At 41.2% G+C, this 21881-nt stretch overlaps 1 protein-coding gene across 3 annotated transcripts in view; it reads left to right on the plus strand.

The window, feature by feature from the left end:
- The window catches only part of LOC137378351 (casein kinase II subunit alpha), a 99890-nt gene extending 83572 nt beyond the window's left edge, over positions 1-16318 (plus strand). For all 3 annotated transcript variants that reach the window (XM_068048614.1, XM_068048616.1, XM_068048615.1), the window contains 5 exons: positions 2287-2388; positions 8355-8455; positions 8561-8709; positions 9051-9140; positions 9303-16318. In XM_068048614.1, the coding sequence (XP_067904715.1) occupies positions 2287-2388; positions 8355-8455; positions 8561-8709; positions 9051-9140; positions 9303-9418 (558 nt within the window). In that variant the 3' untranslated portion in view covers positions 9419-16318. The remainder of the gene's footprint in view (positions 1-2286; positions 2389-8354; positions 8456-8560; positions 8710-9050; positions 9141-9302) is intronic.
- Positions 16319-21881: the final 5563 nt, after the last annotated feature.

Below are 21881 nucleotides of genomic sequence, written 5' to 3' on the forward strand. Positions count from 1 at the left end.
TCAAAACTCTTCATAATATTCAACACCTCAATTACATTTCCCTTTAACCTTCTTTGCTCCAAGGACTCAGTTCTGGCTTCTCTAGTCTTTGCACAGAACTAAACTCCCTCATCTCTGGTACCATTCTAGTGAACTCCTCTACACCCTCTCCAAGGACCTGACATCCTTTCTAAAATGTGGTACCCAGAATTGAACGGGATACTATAGCTGAGTCCTAACCAATGATGTATAAAGGCTTAGCATAACTTCCTTGCTTGTGTGCTCAGTGCTTCTACTTATAGTCAAAGATCCTGTATATTATTCTAACAGTCTTATTAACTTCCCCTGCCACCTTCAAAAGATTTGTCACAGCTTCTTTCAGAAAGAAAACGTTTTGCAGACATTAAAGCTCTTCCTGCCACCCTATCTTGTCGAGTTACCCCCCCTCCTCCCCTTAATGCATTGACTCTGATGAGTCTTGAGAAGACTGCCAAGGAACAATGTGACTGAGTAAAATCCTTCATGAGAGGATGAAGGAAAGGCCTAAGGGAGAACTTATTCATCTTTTTGTTTTCAGAAGACTATTAACCGTTATTTAATTCTGTCCAATATTGTGATAAATATAGGAAATCTAAAACTAAAGACTTAAACTCATAGTAATTTCCTGAGATTTTGCCATCAGCTGTTCCTGCATCACTGATAGCAGTGACACCTTGGTAACCATGCTGTAACATGAAGTGCTGGGAAAAGTGGAAACCAAAAAATATTAATTTGGCTTTCCTGGATGTGACCTTTTTATGATCTTCAGATGCTAAGAATGTTGAGCAGCAAGAGTGAAAGGTGTTGTTTTTAATTGTAAAATGCCTCCTCCTGTGCTGTGATTTTTCTGGTTTGCAAATCCCTTGTTGCTGTACGCAAAGTGCCCTGCTATGCTGAGGATACAGCCCATGTAGAGAGATGGGAAAACAGCAGGTAACTCATTACGAGGTGCATTCACGCTGCAGGAAGCAGCTGGTTCAAAAGATCTGGAGGCAGTTTGGCACGGGAGATGACTAGTGTAGGGGTGTTGGGCGGACAGTGTCTTTCAGTTCTTTTGGAGGTTGTGGGGAGACTACTTTTTAAGCTGCGGCTTTTCTTTGAGACTAATCTAATGCAAATAATGAGACACTTTTGAGATAATGTATTCTCTTAAAGTGATAGTGCAATGGTATTGCACAGTGTTTTTATTTGAGAACATCAACAGAAACAATATTGAAGGAGGTCAACAAACAAAAGTATGATGACAGATGGACTAAACTCTGACCTCCAGGGATCGCAGTTTGAAACCTGTGCCTTTAGGTATGAGATGGTGGAGAAAAACTGCTTCGGATCTGATGGTACTGGAGATGGTGCTGCTCAAAATTCTCTCCTTTCATATTACATCAGAAGGATATGACACACATCAGTTCTTGGGCTGCATTTTCTAAGCACAAAACACAAACTGTAGCTGAGAGCGTATCTGGTCCCTTTTATAAGCTTTCAGATTATTCAATTCAATACGCAATTAATTTGGTAAAGATGTCCTGTGGTTAGGTTTTCTGCCCAAGATTTGATGGAATAAGAGATCTTACTGCAAAGAATTAATGAAATTGGGTTAGAAGAAAATGTAAATTAAAATGTCACCCTTGGCTCAGTGGTAACACTCTTGCCTGAGTTAAAAGGTTGTGGGCTCACTTTGAGCTCCATGACTCAAGTGCATAATCTCTTCCTATATTCTCAAGCACTGCTTGAAGGACTGCTGCATAGTCAGAGGTGCTTTTCAGATCACGTGTTAAACCAAGGTCCTATCTCACCTCTCAGGTGCATGTAAAAGTGCAAGGGTTTTTCTCCTGGTATCTTGGTAAATTCAGCCCCTGGTGTAGGCTCACCTGTCAATGGCCACTAATGGAACCATGTCCCTACAAGAGGTAGCAAGTCAGGAAAGAGGGGGAAATTAAGAAAATAAGGTTGCAGAATTGTATAGGTTGGAGACTTGTTAATGATTTGGAACTTTCTTTTGAAATGGTATGTTGCTCGCAACCAGTTTGCTGTAGGAATGGTTTCAGAGCCTCAACTTTGATTTGATTCAAGAATTGCTTTGATTAAGCAATAAGTGTTCAGAAAATGGGCAGGTAGCTGAACAATAAAGGACCTGTCTATCTGGCCTCTTGCAACTATCAGTGCCCCTCAAATCCATGGAGTATTTTACATTGCTATTGTACTCTGCCTTTAGTATTTTTCAATTAAGGATTTTACATAATCATCTTAAGATTTTTTGGTTCGTTGCAGATGTACGATTATAGTCTAGACATGTGGAGCTTAGGATGCATGCTGGCCAGCATGATCTTCAGAAAAGAACCCTTCTTCCATGGTCATGACAATTATGATCAGGTAAGAGTGCTCACCTTGTCTTAATACAAATGCTTGTTTTTAAAACACAATTCATTGCCAGAGTGCTGTGCCTTGTGGGTTGACTGTCATGTCTTCCTTCCTGCCCAATCAAAATTGCCAAGCATGTGTTGGTGGAACTGGTTGTGCAAATCTGTTATGGCCATATTTAAATCTCCAGGCTCCTCACTGGAAGTTATTACACTTGATAGTTGCACCATTCAGCTTTAAAAGGTCTCCACCATGCCTGTTACAGAATGTTGTTCCACTTTCACCACATAACAAACAGCAACCAGACAAGAGGTTTGTATCTCTGCAACAGGCTCCTATAAATCTCAAGACTTGCCATTGCTTTAAATAGGAAAAAGGGAGTTGGCCATTCAGCCCCTCGAATCTGTTCCTTCATTCAATTCAATCATGCCTGATCTGTATCTCAAATCCCATCTTCCTGCCTTGGTTCAGAAACCTGTTATACCCTTTAATTCTCCACTTCCTTTTGGAATTGCCCTACTTCTACTTTAAGGCATAGCAAAGATGTGGGTTTGCAGTGTGGTGTTACAATCTCAGTGAGACAGTTAATGTAAAAATGAGGTATGAACCCCCAGATCAATTCAAAGAATTACACAACAAGATTTTACTTACTAAGACTTTTAAACTAAAAGAAATCCTCATTAACGAAATAGCACTTTGTAAGTAGCAGATGCCTTTCTTTGTAATTTGGGGTATTTACTATTAAAACACCTGAAAACCTCACACCACACTTAAACGTTACTCTTTCCTCCTTGATGGCAAAATCTTTGTGGTTAAAAGTCCCAAACTCCTCCCAGTTGCAGTGGGTTGGATCTCCCTTTCTCAAAGTAAATGTCCTCTTTGCTCCTTTGTCCAAGCACTTTCGACCTGGGCGTCCGTGAATAAGGCGGTGATCCTGTTGGTATTTTACTTCTGCACAAGCCTCAACTTTTAAAGCAGGTTCAAGTCATTGCAGCCTTTTGCTATATCAGGCATCCCAGAGCAGGTGTTCCCTCTCTCTCCCTTGAGGCTGCCATGACTGGTTGTCTTCCTTACAGCCTGTCTGAGGCTGCAACCATTTGTCTCCCTCCTTACAGCCTGTCTGCCTTCAGAAAATATGTTTAAATGTATCTGTATTCAAAAGTTAATAATCCATTGTTCTTTTCCAACATGCAAAGTCCACAAGTCTGGCTTCAGCAGAGCCACCCCAGTTTTCCATTGTTTCCACGCATTGACTCCTTGTTTGCAATCTGAAAGTCTGGGAGAGTGAAACCCATTGTTCTTCAGGTGTTTATACCCCTGCAGTCTTTGCTTTTTCAAAAAATAAAGTCTATGATCTGGGATCTTTGCTGTCCTGGTAACGAAGGTTTCTATATTGTCTTTAAGTAGAGCTGATGTGAGGTCACCTGACTTCTCTAACTCAACCTTAAACTTTTAAAAATCACAGTTTTTAAAACATGTTACAAAGTCCCGCGTTCATAACAGTGGGAATAGTAGTTGTGTGGCCCACATCCTGCTGCTTCGTCGCACACCAGTATGGTCATCTAATTTGTTTAAATCTGCATTATGTCGGGGAGTGTGTCCAGAAATTCCCTGTTGAGCAATATCTGCATTGGCAGTGCTGTTATCCTGAGGTCCAGCATCCTGCAAATCCTGTAACTTCAACAGAAATTATATATTTGGTTATAGTAAGTGCATAATGTGCATTTTTTACAAAAGGCCCAGTTGTACTCAATTGTATACATTTAGTATATGGTTCTATTTGAAATATATAACTAGTGTAACAGCATTTCGAGCTGGTTAAAGAATGCTTCTAGGATTGGGACAGCACTATTGCTGTTGGGTATACCAAGACTGGACAAACTCCTTTATACCTCCTTTCAGTTTTTACAGCTGACCTTTCTTCCGTTGACAAGTCCTGTCTGCTCCTTTTATTAATGGAGTGCAGTTTTTGGAATGAGCCTGCACAGGACTCTCCTTTTTCTCCCTGATACTGTGCTGATGCAAGTGAGTGATGTGACCTACGCATAACACTGCTAAAATAATGTGCTGCGTTGGAGGTTTCAAAAATTCTGTTAGGTGTAGAGAAACATCCCCACCTGCTGGTAGAAAACAAGATCTTTCTTTGTGTTTTTAAAAATAAATCGCCCCTGTAAATGGGGAACTTGCAAGATAGATGTGGATGAGTAAGACATTTTACCCATCCTCCCTCAACAATCGATCTAGATTTCCAGCATCTGCAGTCTTTTGCTTTATTTTTGAATTGTTTGGGCAGAAAGAGGGGACGTGGAGCACATCACGCTTGGGCAGCTTGAGGTATGGATAGGAGGGTGCACAGTAGTACCATGGCAGCTAGTATTACTGCGCAGTAGCCAGGGTTCCAGCATCTTGCTGCCACTCGGCGTGCAAATGAGCGTGTGCACTTGAGGCTGCGGCCAACTGGTCGTTGGAGCTTGGAATGATTGACACAAGGACTGTTTGAGACAGGCTGTTGCATCTTTTATGGGTAAATTATATAAATAACGGAGGTGAGGGACAGTACAAGGCGGCAAGGAGAGAGTAGGGAAATGGGATTAGTTTAGCAAAAAACTGACGGACATAATGCGCTGAATGTTTTTTGATGTAGTTATCATAGATTGATTACAGCACAGAAGGAGACCATTCGGCTTGTTGTATCTGTGCCAGCTCTCTGCAAGAGCAACTCGGCTAATCCCACTCCCCTGTCCTTTCCCCATAGTCCTGCAAATTTTTTCTCTTCAAGTGCTTGTCCAGTTTCCTTTTGAGAGCCCTGATTTGAATCTCCCCCCACTCGGGCAGTGCATTCCAGACCCTAACCACTTGCTGCGTAAAAAAGACTTCTTCCTCATGTCACCATTGGTCTTTTGCCAATCACCTTAAATTACTGACCTCTGGTTCTCGACCCTTCCACCAATAGGAACAGTTTCTCTCTCTCTACTCTGTTTAGGCCCCTCATGATTTTGGATCCCTCTATCAAATCTCCTCTCAACCTTCTCTTTAAGGAAAACAATCCCAGCTCCTCCAGTCTATTCATGTAACTGAAGTTCCTAATCCCTGGAACCATTCTTGTAAATCTTTTCTGCACCCTCGAAAGCCTTCACATCCTCGCTAAAGTGTGATGCCTAGAATTGGACACAATACTCCGGATGATTCTGACCCAGTATTCTATAAAGGTTTATCATAACTTCCTAGCTTTTGTACTCTGTGCCTCGATTTATACAGCCAAGGATCTCGTATACCTTTCTAACCTGCCCTGCCGCATTCAACAATTTGTGCACACATACCCACCGGGCTCTCTCTTCCTGCACGCCCTTCAGCATTTTATGTTATATTGCCTGTCGGTCTTCCTCCGAAAATGTATGACTTCACGCTCCTCTGCATTAAATTTCATCTGCCACCTGGCTATCCATTCCATCAGCCTGTCTGTGTCTTCTCGAAGTCTAACACTATCCTCTTCACAGTTCACAACACTTGCAAGTTTTGTCATCCTCAGATTTTGAAATTGTGCCCTGTGCACCCAAGTCTAATATGTACCAAGAAAAGCAGTGGTCCTAGTAGCGACCCCTGGGACCTCCACTTATACTTTCCTCCAGTCTGAAAAACAACCGTTCGCGACTACTCACTGTTTCCTGTCACTCTGTCAACTTCATATCCATGCTGCCATGGTCCCGTTTATTCCATGGGCTTCAACTTTGCTGACAAGCCTGTTATATGATACTTTATCAAATGCCTTTTTGGAAGTCTGTCTGCATTACTCTCATCAACCCTCTCAGTTAGCTCGTCAAAAAAGCTCAAATCAAGTTAGTTAAATTTGTTAACAAATCTGTGCTGACTTTCCTTAATTAATCCACACTTGTCCAAGTGATAATTTTGTTATGTGTTATTGTTTCTAAAAGCTTTCCCACCAAGGTTAAACTGACTGGCCTGTAGTTGCTGGGCTTATACTTGCACCCATTTTTTTAAACAAGGGTGTAACATTTGCAATTCTCCAGTCCTCTGGAGCAATCTAAATGCGCTGTAAGAGACAGCAGGGAAAATGCAGTAGGAGACAGTCTTTTGAGACTACCATGACAACTTGCAATTATATAAGCACCTTTAACCTGGTAAAACTTCCCAAGGAGTTTCACAGAAACATTATCAATTAAAATTCAGCACCAAGTCGCATTAGGACAAATGACCAAAAGCTTGGTCAGAAAGGTAGGTTTTAAGGAGCGGCTTAAAGGAAAAAGAGAGGAGAGGTTTGCAGGAGAATTCGAGCTTAGGCACAGGCAACTGATAGTATGGCTGCCAATGTTGGAGCAGTTTTTTTTTTATCGATTCATGGGATGTGGGTGTCGCTGGCTAGGCCAGCATTTATTACCCATCCCTAATTGCCCTTGAGAAGGTGGTGGTGAGCTGCCTTCTTGAACCGCTGCAGTGCATGTGAGATAGGTACACCAACAGCGCTGTTAGGAAGGGAGTTCCAAGATTTTGACCCAGCGACAGTGAAGGAACAGCGATATAGTTCCAATTCAAGATGGTGTATGGCTTGGAGGGGATCTTGCAGGTGGTGGTGTTCCCATGCATCTGCTGCCCTTGTCCTTCTAGCTGGTAGAGGCCGTAGGTTTGGAAGGTGCTGTCGAAGGAGGCTTGGTGAGTTGCTGCAGTGCATCTTGTAGATGGTACACACTGCTGCCAATGTGGAAGGAATGAATGTTGAAGGGGGTGGATGGGGTGCCAATCAAGTGGGCTGCTTTGTCCTGGATGGTGTCGAACTTCGAGTGTTGGAACTGCGCCCATCCAGGCAAGTGGAGAGTATTCCATCACACTTCTGAGGACTCACAGGGCAACTCCCCCAGCCTGTATACCACTGTGCCGCTACCTCTGGTGGGTCTGTCCTGCTGGTGGGACAGGACATACCCAGGGATGGTGATAGTGCTGTCTGAGACATTGTCTGCGAGGTATGATTCCGTGAGTATAACTGTCAGACTATTGCTTGACTAGTCTGTGGGACAACTCTTCCAATTTTGCCACAAGTCCCCAGATGTTAGTAAGGAGAACTTTGCAGGGTCAACAGGGCTGGGTTTGCTGTTGTCGTTTCTGATGCCTAGGTCGATGCTGGGTGGTCCGTCTGGTTTGTCCTTTTCTTAGACTTTGTAATGGTTTATCACAACTGAGTAGCAAGCCATTTCAGAGGGCAGTTAAAAGTCAACCACATTGCCGTGGGTCTGGAGTCACATGTAGGCCAGGTCAGGTAAGGCCGCCAGATTTCCTTCCCTAAAGTACATTAGTAAACGAGACAGCTTTTACAACAATCGACAATGGTTTCATGGTCACCACTAGACTAGCTTTTAATTCCAGATTTTTATTAATTGAATTCAAATTCTGCCATGCTAGGATTCAAGCCCATGTCCCCATGCCTGGGGCTCTGGATTACTAGTTTAGTGATATGACCATTATGCCACCGTATATTATTGGAACAGAGTAGAGGGAGTTTTATGCTACATCTGCCTTTGGACGGTCTGCTGCTGCACGTTGCAATAATTGAGAAAATTCTGAGCTGCAAAATTCTTTTCCAAATCCAATTTTCTTTTATTGCCAAACTAACATTGTGTCTGTTTTTTTTCTGTCTTTCTGAAGACTTACCAATTGTTTGTTTAAAAAGTATGTTGATAGGAATTGGGAGAGCTGACTTGGAAGAAATTTTGAAGCCTTGTAATGAATTTGAATAAGTAAACCATATGGTTGTTTAAGTAAGAGCTATTAATTCACTTCCACAGTGTTGTCAAACTTAGTTCAACCCCAAGCAAGTTTCCTCTTTGCCAGCATTGTTTTATCATGAAATCAAAATCATATTAAAGTTAAATGCTTTCTCGGTAACTTTAAATTTCACTTGTGGTGTGATTACAGTTTAATCTCTTTCCCTCGAGTGGTTTTAACTTGTTTCCTCTCTGTCTTTGAAGTTGGTCAGAATAGCCAAAGTGCTAGGCACGGAAGATCTGTATGACTACATTGACAAATACAATATTGAGCTGGACCCTCGGTTTAATGATATCCTGGGCAGGTCAGTAAGGAGCATTGATATTGGTGTTGAAATGGGATGATTTTATGTATCATCTATGTAAAAGAAAGAAAACTGGTTGATCCAGTTCCTGTTTCCCTGTTTCAGACATTCTCGTAAAAGATGGGAACGCTTTGTCCACAGTGAGAATCAGCACCTGGTTAGCTCAGAGGCACTGGATTTCTTGGATAAGCTGCTACGATATGATCATCAAACACGTCTAACGGCACGAGAAGCTATGGAGCATCCTTATTTTTGTAAGTGTTCCACACACTGTTTATTAAGACTTAGTCTTGTGCTTCCCATTGGAGTTCTGAACACCTCTTCCTACTACTCCACTCACCCACAAGCCAATCTTTCACTTGCCAAAAGGCATTGGTGGAAACAAGTTCTGCTGCGGAAGGCAGTAGACCAGGAGTTACTTTGTTTTTCTGTCTTTTGTGGAACAGGGGTTAGGGGCAGAAGATAAGTTATTTCTCTCAGTACTGTATTAGGCATGTCCTCTAAACTGATGGCAACTGTGTACAGCTGAGAAGGGAGAAATCAAGAAAGGTCATGGATGCTGGTACCATAGCTTTAATTCTGTTTTGTCCCACAGACATGATTGTGAAAGACCAGTCCCGAATGGGCTCCTGTGCTAACATGCCAACTGGTAGCACTCCAATCAGCTCAGCCAGTATGATGTCAGGTCAGTAAAACTGCCAATGGGCAAGTATATATCAAACTTAGTAATTAAGTCTGTAAGAGCTTTGTGTGGGCAGATATGTTGGTTGAAGTCATCTAAGTTTAAATCTGTTCAAAATGCATCTGTTTCTTTTGATGACTAATGTTATTTAATGTTTCTATGCAGGGATATCTGCAATGCCAACCTCATCACCACTGGGACCCCTTGCTGGCTCGCCAGTCATCTCTGCTACCAACACCCTTGGGACGCCGGTTCCAGCCACTGCTGGGGCCCAGCCTTGACGTCGCCCTCCTGACTTCTTGTAACCCTGGCAATAGCCTGGTCGCCCCCTCCCCATCTCCCCCCTTCACCTCACTCCTCCTTGGAAGCACGGGGAACCAGCTGGGCATGTCATGTCTGAGCAGTTGCTTATGGATTCTTTTCAGTTCAATCATTCTGAAAAGGAAAAAAAGGCTGATTTTTACTTGAGAATTTTTTTTTGTGTTTTCTATGTCACCAGACTTAGAGACAGTATACCTCTCTTAGTCCTAAATAGGCCATATGTAATGCCTCTCTGTCATGCCTTTCTGTCAGAAATTGATGCCTACACACTGTTCTCATGCACTTGTTCAGTGTTATCACGTTTTTTTCCCCCTGGGTTTTGAGTGGAGTTTGAGCAGATGATGTCAATCTTGTGAGAATTGTCTGCTGTCATAATTTAGTGGTTCGGAAATAATTTACTTTGGAACATTCAAATGAATTTTTTTCATTAAAGTCTTATTCCCAGACAATTAGAGTAAAGAGAGTAAGTGTGACTTGCATCTTTGCTATCCAAAAACCAAATAGCCTGTATGGGCTTGTGCTAAAAGGGATACTGTCTCTGACATGAAACCTGTTAGGAATATGAAATACTGGAAGTGCGGCATTAAATTTGTATTGTGCTCTTGAAAGTACTCTGTTAAAACTGCTGTTAATTAAGAGTATGTTTAATAGCTAATGTGTTGCTCTGACCTTAAAAAAAAAAGTTCTTTGCTTGGAAAATCCCAGCAAGTCATGACCTTTTTTCTCCTATTTTTGGCCTGAGCACACCACACCATATAATGCAACTGTTATCAGAGTTCGAACCATGGTGGATTTGTTTTCAAACTCTTGGACTGAAGGTTTTTAATAGTTTTGAGAATGTTGAAACAAAATAAGACAGCTCCATTACCATTAGCGCCATGTAGACAAGCAATTTTTATGCTCATTTTTCATTGTCTTTTGTGTTTTTTCAGTTGCCTTTTATTTAAAGCAGTTGAGCAGGGTTTGGGATGGGAGAGGGGTGAATTAGGAATTGGGGCTCAGTTTTTTTTGGGAGGGTGGAAAGGGAACATTTTTTTGTTTTAAGACAACATTTGGAAGCAAAACTGCTGCTGTTGATTAGTGAGAAGGCAGTTGAAACCAGTGCTTTGTTTAACTATATTTTATTCAACAGCCCCTGGTTACACATTTGTCATCCAGTTAGGTGCGTTATTTGTTCTTTCCATTTTGAATGTTATCATTATGCTGTGTTCATCTGCCTTCTCAGACCTGAGTCAGGATCAGGTCAATGTGCAAACTCGTGCATCTGCAATTCCGTTTGGACTGGAGCAGGTTAGAGAGATGGGACAATTCGGCATCTCTGATATCACTAGGTCTTGATGGAGTTGTGAACGTTTGTGTGCAGAAACCCTTATATTTGTGCAGTGGGAGTGGCAATATCATTCCTCTGCTAGTAAACTTTGGAATGGTAATACTTGCCTACGTTCACTTGCATTTGTGAATGCAGAGTAATACTACTTAATTGCTTCAGTCCTACTCTAGATGTAGTCCCAGATCAACTTTTGAAGAGTCCAGTGCGAATGTGACCCCAAAACAGTTCAGATGGCAGTTAGTCAAGAAAAAGACAAGTATTTTCTGTTTTGTGAAGGGTTTAAAAGTCAATATTTAATTACACGTTAAACTGTTTTTCTGGGAGCTGCTTTCTTTGGAAATGGGAAGATTGGTGCAGTGCTGGTGTGCAATACTAGTTGTCACTAGTACACATTGACACAAAAGTAGACGAGAGACCTCGTCATCTGTTTGTTTTATATATTTTGTGCGGCTCTCGTGTATCCCTTGCTTTAGGGGTCAGTGTGTACACTGCATTTGTGGGTAGAAAGTGACCTGATCTTATGCCAAACCCTGTGATCTTGATATTTGTCTGCCTTTGCCCCACTCTCCATTCCAAATAAATTGATCATTACCGAGTCATCTTGTAAGACTTAAGTTTCAAAGGAAAGTAAAATGAAAGCAATAGAAAACATTGCAGTATCTTGTTGATTTATTGTGGGGTTTTTTCCTAATTTAATCATTGTTTTGCCAAAAAGTGACCCATTAGAGAACCGTATTATGGCTCCGTTTTATGTGTATCCTGAAATGGCTGTTAAAATATTGTAGGATAGTAGGTTAACAGCTATTTTGGATACTTAGGCCAGATGCTGATTCATGTGTATTTTTTGTATTTTTCATTCATTTTTATTCTGAAGCAGGTCACAAATTCTAATGAGATCCCCACTTTGAGTTAGCGTCACAACTGGTTTCAATAAACAGTGCATACTTTTGCACCTGTGTTCTCCTCTCTGAATTCACATTCCATTTGGTGCAGATGGTTCATTAGCACAATGTTGCAGCAATGCATTATATATGGTGCTGTTTCACAGTAAATGTTTTACCCCCTTCCCTTCCCCTTTTTAATTTTCTAGCATTTCTAGGCATGAGGATTTAAAGTTCCATTAGCACAGCAAGTCCAAGATCTGCTTTTCAAATTTCAATCACACGCAGAAATCACTCATATGAATTCAGGACCTGTGGAAAAATTAAGAGTACTTTTTTTTTTAGAAAAGTAAAATGCCCAAAGAAAAGTCTTTTGTGATACAGTGCACATCATATGACTTGTATAGTTTCATGGCTGTGTCTCAGTTCACATTTACAAACCTTGTATCTATGTCATGCTACTGTGCAACTGTAAGGAAGTGGATGTCAGCATTTACTAACCTATTCACTGAAATATCAAGATAACAACAATTGGGTTTAAGGTTGGAATTGAACATGTATGAGGGAGGGTTTTGTTAAACTTTACAAAACTGATTGTTGTCCAATCTTAAAAGTTTATGGTGTTCTTTAAACTGTTGGATTGAATTACAGCCTTGGTAACAGCACTTGGGTATCTAGTTCATATTGTAGCACTGCAGTACGCTGGTTCCACTGTTGGATATTGCTGTGCTTACTAGCGCCAACTAGTCATAGAGAATCAGCAGCACATAACTTTTGAAATTCTTGGGTCCACTCAGATGTATGTATATATTGATCCAACAACTTCAGCCCCAGAGAGGTGATGATTAAAATAGTCATCATTAAACAGCGTATAGAATGTATCTATTGTTTTGAATTTCCTACCGAAACCACAATATGTGTTTTAAGGTTCTAAGGTTCAACACATCAGACATTGCCTCCTTTTTTTTAAAAAAAAAACAACTATGGCCATGTACAACTATTTACACAATTAAATGGAGCTGATTGTTATCCTGCAGTCTTAGAAATAACTAATTTAGTTGTGAAATGCATTTAGATTTGACGGGTGATCTGTCAGAAAATAAATTGCTAACATTACGAGTCTCTGCTTTGTTTTAAAATTAATGGGAGAAGCCAGTTTTAGAGTAAATTTCTTTCGAACCAACATGTCAAACCATCTATGGTTTTATTATGGTTAAACTTGAACTCTCTAATCACTTGGCAAGCCCAGTGCTTTACAGGAGGGTGGGCGATTGAAAGAAAACATTGCATTTCTTGTCTTCTGTATCTTCTTGACTCTAGCTTTTTTTTTTGATTTGTACCCTACAAAACATGGAAGCATTGCTTTCTTAATTAAGTTATAATGTTTGTCTTTCTTTAAAGAAAATAGCCAATGTAATTGTTGAAGTCCATTGTTGAGTTTATAGATGGTGTGCTTTTCTTGGCATGATATGATGCCCAAGCAGATTGGAGATAACTGTACTTGTCCACTCTTTCTTTTCCTGCCTGTCGTCCACCATACTCCAATTTTTTCCCCCTCCAATTGAATGCCAGATGATTCATTCATTATATTCCAGGGAGTTTCTCATCGTTTCACAGAGTGGACAGTGCTGACCGTGATCCAGGATTTCATGATTGTGACCATTATGTCGCAATTACTTAAACAGTGCCCTAACTGGTATTACTTTTGTGAGAGTCTTATCACAGCCATCTAATCCAAAGTTTCCCATTTCCCATCCTCCCCACTCCCTTTGAACAAAGGCAGACCTGTGAAGGTAGCATTCTGAATTGTATGGCAGTGACCTCGAGGGCAGCCATGGCATACAGAAAGCATTCCATGGTGACCCAATCATATAAAGCCTAGGCAATGCAGTGATGAGTCACTTTATTGGGGTTATGGGATACCAATGCACTGCTGTGGCTTTTCCTGTCACACAGCTCAGGCTTGCACACACTGTACCAGCAATGGGAGAAGGGGAAGAGTAGAGAGGGAAGATTGCTGTGTCAAGATTGGTAACCATTAATTCCAAGTAAAATTAACTGGATGAATATAGATTATTCTGGAAATTCTGAATATGGTGCTTTTATGTACAAGTAGATGTGATTGTATTTTTCTTGGGCTGTGTGTGTGTAAACCTTTTCACTGCACCACAGAATTCAGCACCTGCAATGTTCTGCAAGGGACTGGATTGTAAGACGGCTACAGATTGACTTAAGGATACAGAGTGTAAACCTGGTTGATAGCATGTTGAGGACGAGTCAACACACCTTGCCTGTATAAAACCCACTGAAGCTGTCGGAGGATATCATGTCGTAGAACTTTGCAACAGCATTACGAGAATTCTCATCTGGTGAAGAAAGCCTCTGTAATCCCGAATGGTGCAGCATCCAGTTTACTGGATGTAAGGTTTAACTTTATTTGTAGATTTGTTTTTACACATGTATAGTTTGAGCATTGTGTAGATAGCGAAAGAAATAAGCTTTAAGACATACTTTCCAGTTGACTTGCACTTTCCTGCAAAAAAAAAGCAGCTTACTGGACAGAAGACCAGTTTGCAATGACAGTGGATGTTAAGTTGGGACTTCTGCCTTTGGTTGCAGAATTATAATGTTAACTGCATCTGTAAATTGCCTCATGTATTTGAAAACAGTTGTGCTTCAGCACCTCTTGCGGCACATTAGATTTTGAAGGTTAAAAGCCAATATTTTACAGTGCTGCTGAATACAGCTTTTAATTTGTTTAAAAATATACATGAAAAATCACTAGTCTGAAGTGACCTCTTTTTAATATTAGGAGATAAAGAAACTAACTGCAGGTTGTAGTCTTATCCTTGTTAAACTGAACTTGATGAATGTGTGCTCGAGAGAAAACAAGAAAATTGTGCCAATGGGGTGTGGATTTTTTTGTCCATGTACTTTAGTTGATAATGTTAAATTAAATGAAATGCAAGAATCGTGACAGCTAGCTTGCCTTATCAGTGCCTGGGACAGATATTTCTCTATCCACTAAAACCTGTCTTCCTTTGTTGTGTGGCATTATCTGCACTTGAATGGTATCTAGACCAATTTTATGTAAACAGTTGACAACTATATATATATATATATATATTTATATATATATATATATATATATATATATATATATATATATAAAAGTTGGAAAATTGTGGTGCATTTTATAGCACAGAATTTCCTTTTTAACACAACCTAGGAGATTCAGTGCATAGTTTGTGCCTATCGAAAGCCACATTCACATTACACTTTTAAATGGATTGGATTGTGTGTATGTGTGTAAGATATGATTAAGAAGCTCATCCAGTATTGCAATGCTTATTTCTAATTAGGTACCTGACTTTGTGTCAGTCACCCATACTTTTTTTTTCCTTTTTGGGACAAAATATGGTACGATGCCATTAAAAGTATGCTGAAGTAATTGTTCGCTGTGCAGTGGTGCTACTGTACTCGAAACATCAATAAATATTCTACCACATCACAATACCATTTTTCAACAGTGTCTAATCAATATTTATTTAATAGTTTAAAAAGGAGCTGGCTTCCCTAGATATGGTACTTTTGAAAATTCTTAGCTGCTCTCTTTTTGTTGCTGATGAATGCTGCTGCAGTCATTTCGGGGAATCTCAGTACAAAAGTTTGAGCATAAGGAGGAGCGTACGGCTGTGTTCCCTGATACTGACTTGGTTACTCAGTCTGATGCAGGAACAAGCAGCTCGCAATTTGTTGTTTTAAAGTGTTGATAGCTAATATAGAGATGTAATTGTCTTAATTTTACTGAGATATCTTGGCAGGACAGCTCCTTTTTATGTAGATTTTCCTTCATAAATGTTTGAATTACGTGGAGAGATATGTTGTGCCAGGCAGTGAGAGCAGATAAATATTTATGGATGGGTGAGGCTGACCAGATAGTGTAGTGGGTTAGCACACTTGGGTTTGATTCCAGCTGGTACCAAATGGATGGAAATTTTAGGTATTTGCCTGCTTGTAAGGGTTTTAATTGAAGTGAGTTTGGGGTAAATTTACTGGGTTCCAGTACCAATGTCCTTCAAAGGATGAGTACTAAAATTATAAATAAAATTGAGCACTGCTAACCAAGTGGCATAAATGCTAAGGAAAGTATGGTAATCCTGCAAGTAAAAATAGCCATCACATACCAGAGCCCTTGTATGTTAAATTAGAAAGACATAAATTAAATATCTCGTATAGCGTATGCATTTCATGTCCATAAATCTTTCTTACAGTTGTCACGATTTTTGATCATGCTTTTGTATTAACATTTATAACTGGATATTGCTATGTTAACATTTCCATTCAGTTTTGCTGTGTCAACTGTCACAATGTAGTTGCAGGCTCCAGCCACTAGATTGCTCTGTGGAACAAGTTTCTGAAGTCTGTCCCAACTTGTATATATAAAAAGAAACAATTCATTAACTGACCGTGGGGAATGTCTTGGGTAATTTACAAGTTAATTATATTTTTGTAGTTCTGAAGGAAGCAGTTCAACTAATTATCATTTGTGCCAATATGATTTTGTATCCACTTCTACATGAGCATAAAGTATTGTACATTTTCCAAAGCATCTCTACCATTGTAATTGAAGATTCCCGGTCTCAGAATTCTAAAGTGTAAATGTATTTATTGATTTGGGTCACAACTGTTTTAGGATTAATATTTGTGGATGAGAAATTCTGGTGTTTTTCACCTTGAATTGTCTCCATTGTTTTCGTATAAGTCCTTGTATTCCAAAGTTGATTCATATCAAGTGCTTTGAAATATTTTAATGACATATAAGTTACATAAATTCAAGTAATATTTCCTTTGTTATTTGAGCGCAATTAACTTGTGCTGGGATACAGTCCAACATGAGGCAGCAACCCTCAATCATCATGCCCCCCAAAAAATTGTTCTTGGGTCAGCTGGATAGTGGATCATATGACTATTTTGACTGTTGGGGGTGGGGGGATGATTAGGTTTTGCCTGATCCAGTCTTCATTTGGTTACATTTCCAGCAGGCATTAGTAGATAGCAGTCAGGAACCTGTCTTGAGTTATTTGTGTTCCCTGTCTTATCCTGTGAATACGGAGTTCATTTTTAGTACCCTAACTGCTGCACTGATGAAGATTGGCTAACTCAGCAATAACCAAAAATTGAACCTGATGCTTCCTCAATCTTGTTTGGTTCAGTTTTGCACCATGCAGTAAGTTTAGTGCAGTAATTAAATAATTAGAGGCATGGCAGGGCTGCTCACACTTGTCCTGTGCAATGTGGGCACTCCAGGACCCTACCCATGTCCTGGACAACTATATATGCAGAAAGTGGCACCAAATGCAAAAACTTGAGCACTGAATCTTGGAACTCAAACAGCTGGTGTCACGGGTGAATTCGAGAGGATGAGAGATACGCGGATAGTACGTTTCAGAAGGTGGTCACCCCGCAACTTAATAGAGTGCAGACAGAGATGGACTGGGTGGCTGCCAGATAGACCAGGAGGACAAGGCAGGTGGTGCAGGAGTCATAGAGATGTCATAGAGTCATACAGCACTGAAACAAGCCCTTTGCCCACCGAGTCTGTGCCAACCAGCAACCACCCATTTATACTAATCCTACATTAATTCCATATTCTCTACCATATCCCCACCATTCTCCTACCACTTACCTACACTAGGGGCAATTTACAATGGCCAATTTACCTATCAACATGCAAGTCTTTGGCTGTGGGAGGAAACTGGAGCACCCAGCGGAAACCCAGGCGCTCAAAGGGAGAACTTGCAAACTCTGCACAGGCAGTACCCAGAACTGAACCCGGGTCACTGGAGCTGTGAGGCTGCGGTGCTAACCACTGTGCCATCCCTGGAGGACATCCCACTTTCTAACCAGTATTCAGTTCTGAGTACTGACGGGAGAGAGGGTTCCTCTGTAGAGTGCAGTGAGAGTCATGACCAGAGCACCATGGGCGGCTCAGCTGTGCAGGGAGGGAGAAAAGACAGGAGAGCAATAGTGGTAGGGGATTCTATAGTTAGGGGAACAGACAGGTGTTTCTGTGATGGCAGATGTGATTCCAGGATGGTATGTTGTCTCCCTGGTGCAAGGGTCATGGATACTACAGAGCATTCTGGAGGTCGTGGTCCACTTTGGTACCAACGATATAGGTAGAAGAGGGGATGAGGTCCTGCAGACTGCATTTAATGAGTTAGGAAAGAAATTAGCGAGCAGGACTTCAAAGGTAGTAATCTCTAGATTACTCCCAAGGCCACGTGCTAGCAAATATAGAAGTAGAATACATCAGATGAATGCGTGGCTGGAGGGATGGTGCAGGAGGGAGCGCTTCAGATTTCTTGAGCTCTGGGACGGGTTCTGGAGAAGGTGGAACCTGAATAGGACTGGGACAAATATCCTTGCAGGAAGGTTTTCTTGTGCTGTTGTGGATGGTTTAAACTAGATTGGTAGGGGGATGGGAACGTGAAGGCAATTTCAGATAGGACAAATTCAGAGCAGGGAACAGGAGGCACAAAATTAGTGAGTGACTCTGAAAGGTTAAAAAATGTGCAACACAGGAATTTGGCAGTGTTAAAAGATATTTATTTAAATGCAAGGAGTATAGCAAATAAAGCCAATGAGCTGAGGGCACAGATAGACACATGGCAGCATGATGTCATTGCTGTAATGGAAACATGGCTTAAAGAGGGGCAAAAATGGCAGCTCAACGTCCTGGATATAGAGTTTTCAGGCAGGATAGGGGGTGTAGCATTATTGGGTAAATAAATACAGCTATGAGGAGAGATGATGTGTTTAGTTGAGATACAGCACTGAAACAGGCCCTTCGGCCGACCATCAAGCACCCATTTATACTAATCCTACACTAATCCCATATTCCTACCACGTACCTATACTAGGGGCAATTGCTAATAGCCAATTTGCCTATCAACCTGCAAGTCTTTGGCATGTGGGAGGAAACCCACACAAACACAGGGAGAACTTGCAAACTCCACACAGGCAGTACCCAGAATTGAACCCGGGTCACTGGAGCTGTGAGGCTGCGGTGCTAACCACTGTGCTGCTGTGTTTAATGAATCATCAAATGAGGCCATATGGGTTGAGCTCAGAAATAAAAAAGGGGCAGCCACACTACTAGGAGTGTACTATAGACACCCAAATAGTGAAAGGGAGATTAGACAAATATGAGTGCAAAAACAAGAGGGCAATAATAGTTGGGGATTTCAACTAACAACATCAATTGGGATACAAACAGTGTGACGGGCACCAAATTCGTGAACTGCATTCAAGAGAACTTTTTTAGCCAGCACGTAACAAGCCCAATGAGAGGGGACTCTATTCTAAATTTGGTCTCAGGAAATGAAGCTGGACAAGTGGATGAAGTAGCATTGGGTGACCATTTTGGAGATAGTGACCATAATACAGTTAGTTTTAGCATTATTATGGAAACAGACGAAGATAGAACAGAAGTAAAGGTTCTAAATTGGGGAAGGCAAATTTTATGAAGCTGAGATCTGACAAAAGTGGACTGGAAACTGCTACTTGAAAATCAGTGGGAGGCATTCAAAAGTGAGATTCTATGGGCAGAATGTAGAGATGTCCCCACAAAGAAAAAGGGTAGTATTGCCAAATGTAGAGCCACCTGGTTATCTAGAAACATACAGTGCGAGATAAAGCAGAAAAAGAAAGCTTATGACAGTCACAAAAAACTTAATTTAGAAAGCCTAGATGAGTCTAGAAAGTGCAGGGGTGAATTAAAAAGAAAAAAGCAAAGAGAGGACATGAAAAAATAATGGCAGGTAAAATCAAGGAAAACCCCAAAGATGGTTAATCAGTACATTAAGTGCAAGAGGATAACTCAGGAAAGGGTATGGCCTATCAGGGATGTAGAAGATTTGGGCAGGGTTATTAATGAGTCTGTCTTCACAAAGGACCGGGATGATGCAGACATTGTAGTTAGAGGAGGAGTGTGGAATATTAGATAAGATAAACTTAATGAGAGAGGAAATACTAGAGGGTCTGACATCCTTGAAAGTGGATAAATGCCAGGGCCGGATGGATTGTATCCTAGGTTGTTAAAGGAAGCCAGGGAGGAAATAGCAGATTCTCTGAGGATCATCTTCAAATCCTCACTGGATACAGGCGAGGTACCAGAGGATTGGTACACAACATTCGCAGACCTCCATTATTTCAAAAGGGTGCGAGGGATAGACCAAATAATTACAGGCCGGTCAATCAAACCTCAGTGGTGGGCAAATTATTAGAATCAATTCTGAGATATAAGATAAACTGTCACTTAGAAAGGGATTAATCGGATAGCATAGATTCGTTAAGGGAAGGTTGTGTTTGACTTCATTGAATTTTTTGAGAAAGTAACGACGATTGATGAGGGTAGTGCAGTGGATGTTGTCTACAGTGGAAAAGCCCATGGGATACAGGGGAATGTGGTGAGTTGGATCCAAAATTGGCTCAGTGACGAGAAACAAAGGGTAATGGTCGATGGATGTTTTTGCGAATGGAAGGCAGTTTCCAGTGGCGTTCCACAGGGCTCATTGTTGGGTCCCTTGCTGTTTGTGGTACATATTAATCATTCGGACTTAAATGTGGGAGGCATGATTGAGAAATTTGCAGATGACACAGAAATTGGTCATGTAGTTGATAGTGAAGAGGATAGTTGTAGACTCAGAATTATAGCAATGGTTTGGTTTAGTGGGCGGAAATGTGGCAAATGGAATTCAATCTGGAGAAGTGTGAGGTAATGCATTTGGGAGGGCTAACAAAGCAAGAGAATACACAATAAACGTGAGGATAAAGAGGGGTAGAGGAAGTGAGAGAGACCTTGGAGTGCATGTTCACAGATCTCTGAAGGTGCAGGACAGGTAGAGAGAGTGGTGAAGAAGGCATACAGAATGCTTTCCTTTATTGGCCGTGGTATATAATACAAAAGCAGGGATGTAATGCTGGAACTGTATAAGACACTGATTAGGCCATAGCTGGAGTACTGCATACAGTTCTGGTCACCACATTACAGGGAGGACATAATTGCTCTGGAGAGAGTACAGAGGAGATTTACAAGAATGTTGCCAGGACTTGAAAATTGCAGCAATGAGGAAACAGATGAGGCTGAGGGGTGACTTGATTGAGGTGTACAAAATTATGAGGGGCCTGGATAGAGTAGACAGGAAGGACCTGTTTTTCTCCTAGCGGAGAGGCCAATTACTAGGGGGCACAGATTTAAGGTGATTGGTCGAAGGATTAAAGGACACAAGAGGAAACACTTTTTCACCCAGAGGGTGGTGGTTTTCTGGAATTCACTGCCAGGATCAGTGGTGGAGGCAGAAACCCTTAACTCATTTAAAAGTTACCTGGACCTGCATCTGAAGTACTGTCACCTACAAGGCTACGGACCAGGTGCTGAAAGGTGGGATTAGATTGGGCGGCTAGCTTTTTCAGCCGCTGCAGACATGATGGGCTGAATGGCCTCTTTCTGTGCCTTAACTTTTCTATGGTTTACCTGCTGAAGCACCGGAAGAGGGAGCTTTAATGTTTTGTAACTGTCTATGCAGTTTTTAGATGCTCTGATAATTTAAGGGCATGTGGACAGAAGTAAACTGCCAGCCTGAATTTCTTTAAAGGTTGTACTTTACCCATTTCTAAAGTTTTTTTGCAGCAAAAGACAAATTCTCATTTTTTTTCTTTAACTAGTTGATCACCAAACTTGGAGGTGTGGCAGTGAGGATGATATGAACCACCTGCAACAGGAGATAGGCTAGCAGAGTGGGCAGACAGGAGGTGGATGGAATTTAATACTGACAAATGTAAGGTGATGCATTTTGGCAGAAGGGATAGGGAGAAGCAATACAGACTAAATGGCACAGTTTTAAAGAGTGTGCAGGAACAGAGGGAGCTGGGGGTGCATGTGCATTGGTCTTTGATGGTGGCAGGACAGGGACAGAGTAATTGGTAAAGCAATTGGGATATTGGGCTTCATAGAGGCATTGAGTACAAAAGCAGGGAAGTTATGCTGAGCCTTTATAAAGCTCTGGTTAGGCCCCAACTGGAGTATTGCGTCCAGTTCTGGTCACAACACTTTAGGAAGGATGTGAGGGTCCTTGAGAGGGTGGGGAGGAGATTTACCAGAATGATTCCAGGAATGGGGGATTTTAGTTACAACGTTATGTTGGA

Source organism: Heterodontus francisci, chromosome 16, assembly GCF_036365525.1.
Source record: "Heterodontus francisci isolate sHetFra1 chromosome 16, sHetFra1.hap1, whole genome shotgun sequence".
Taxonomy (NCBI): Eukaryota; Metazoa; Chordata; class Chondrichthyes; order Heterodontiformes; family Heterodontidae; genus Heterodontus; species Heterodontus francisci.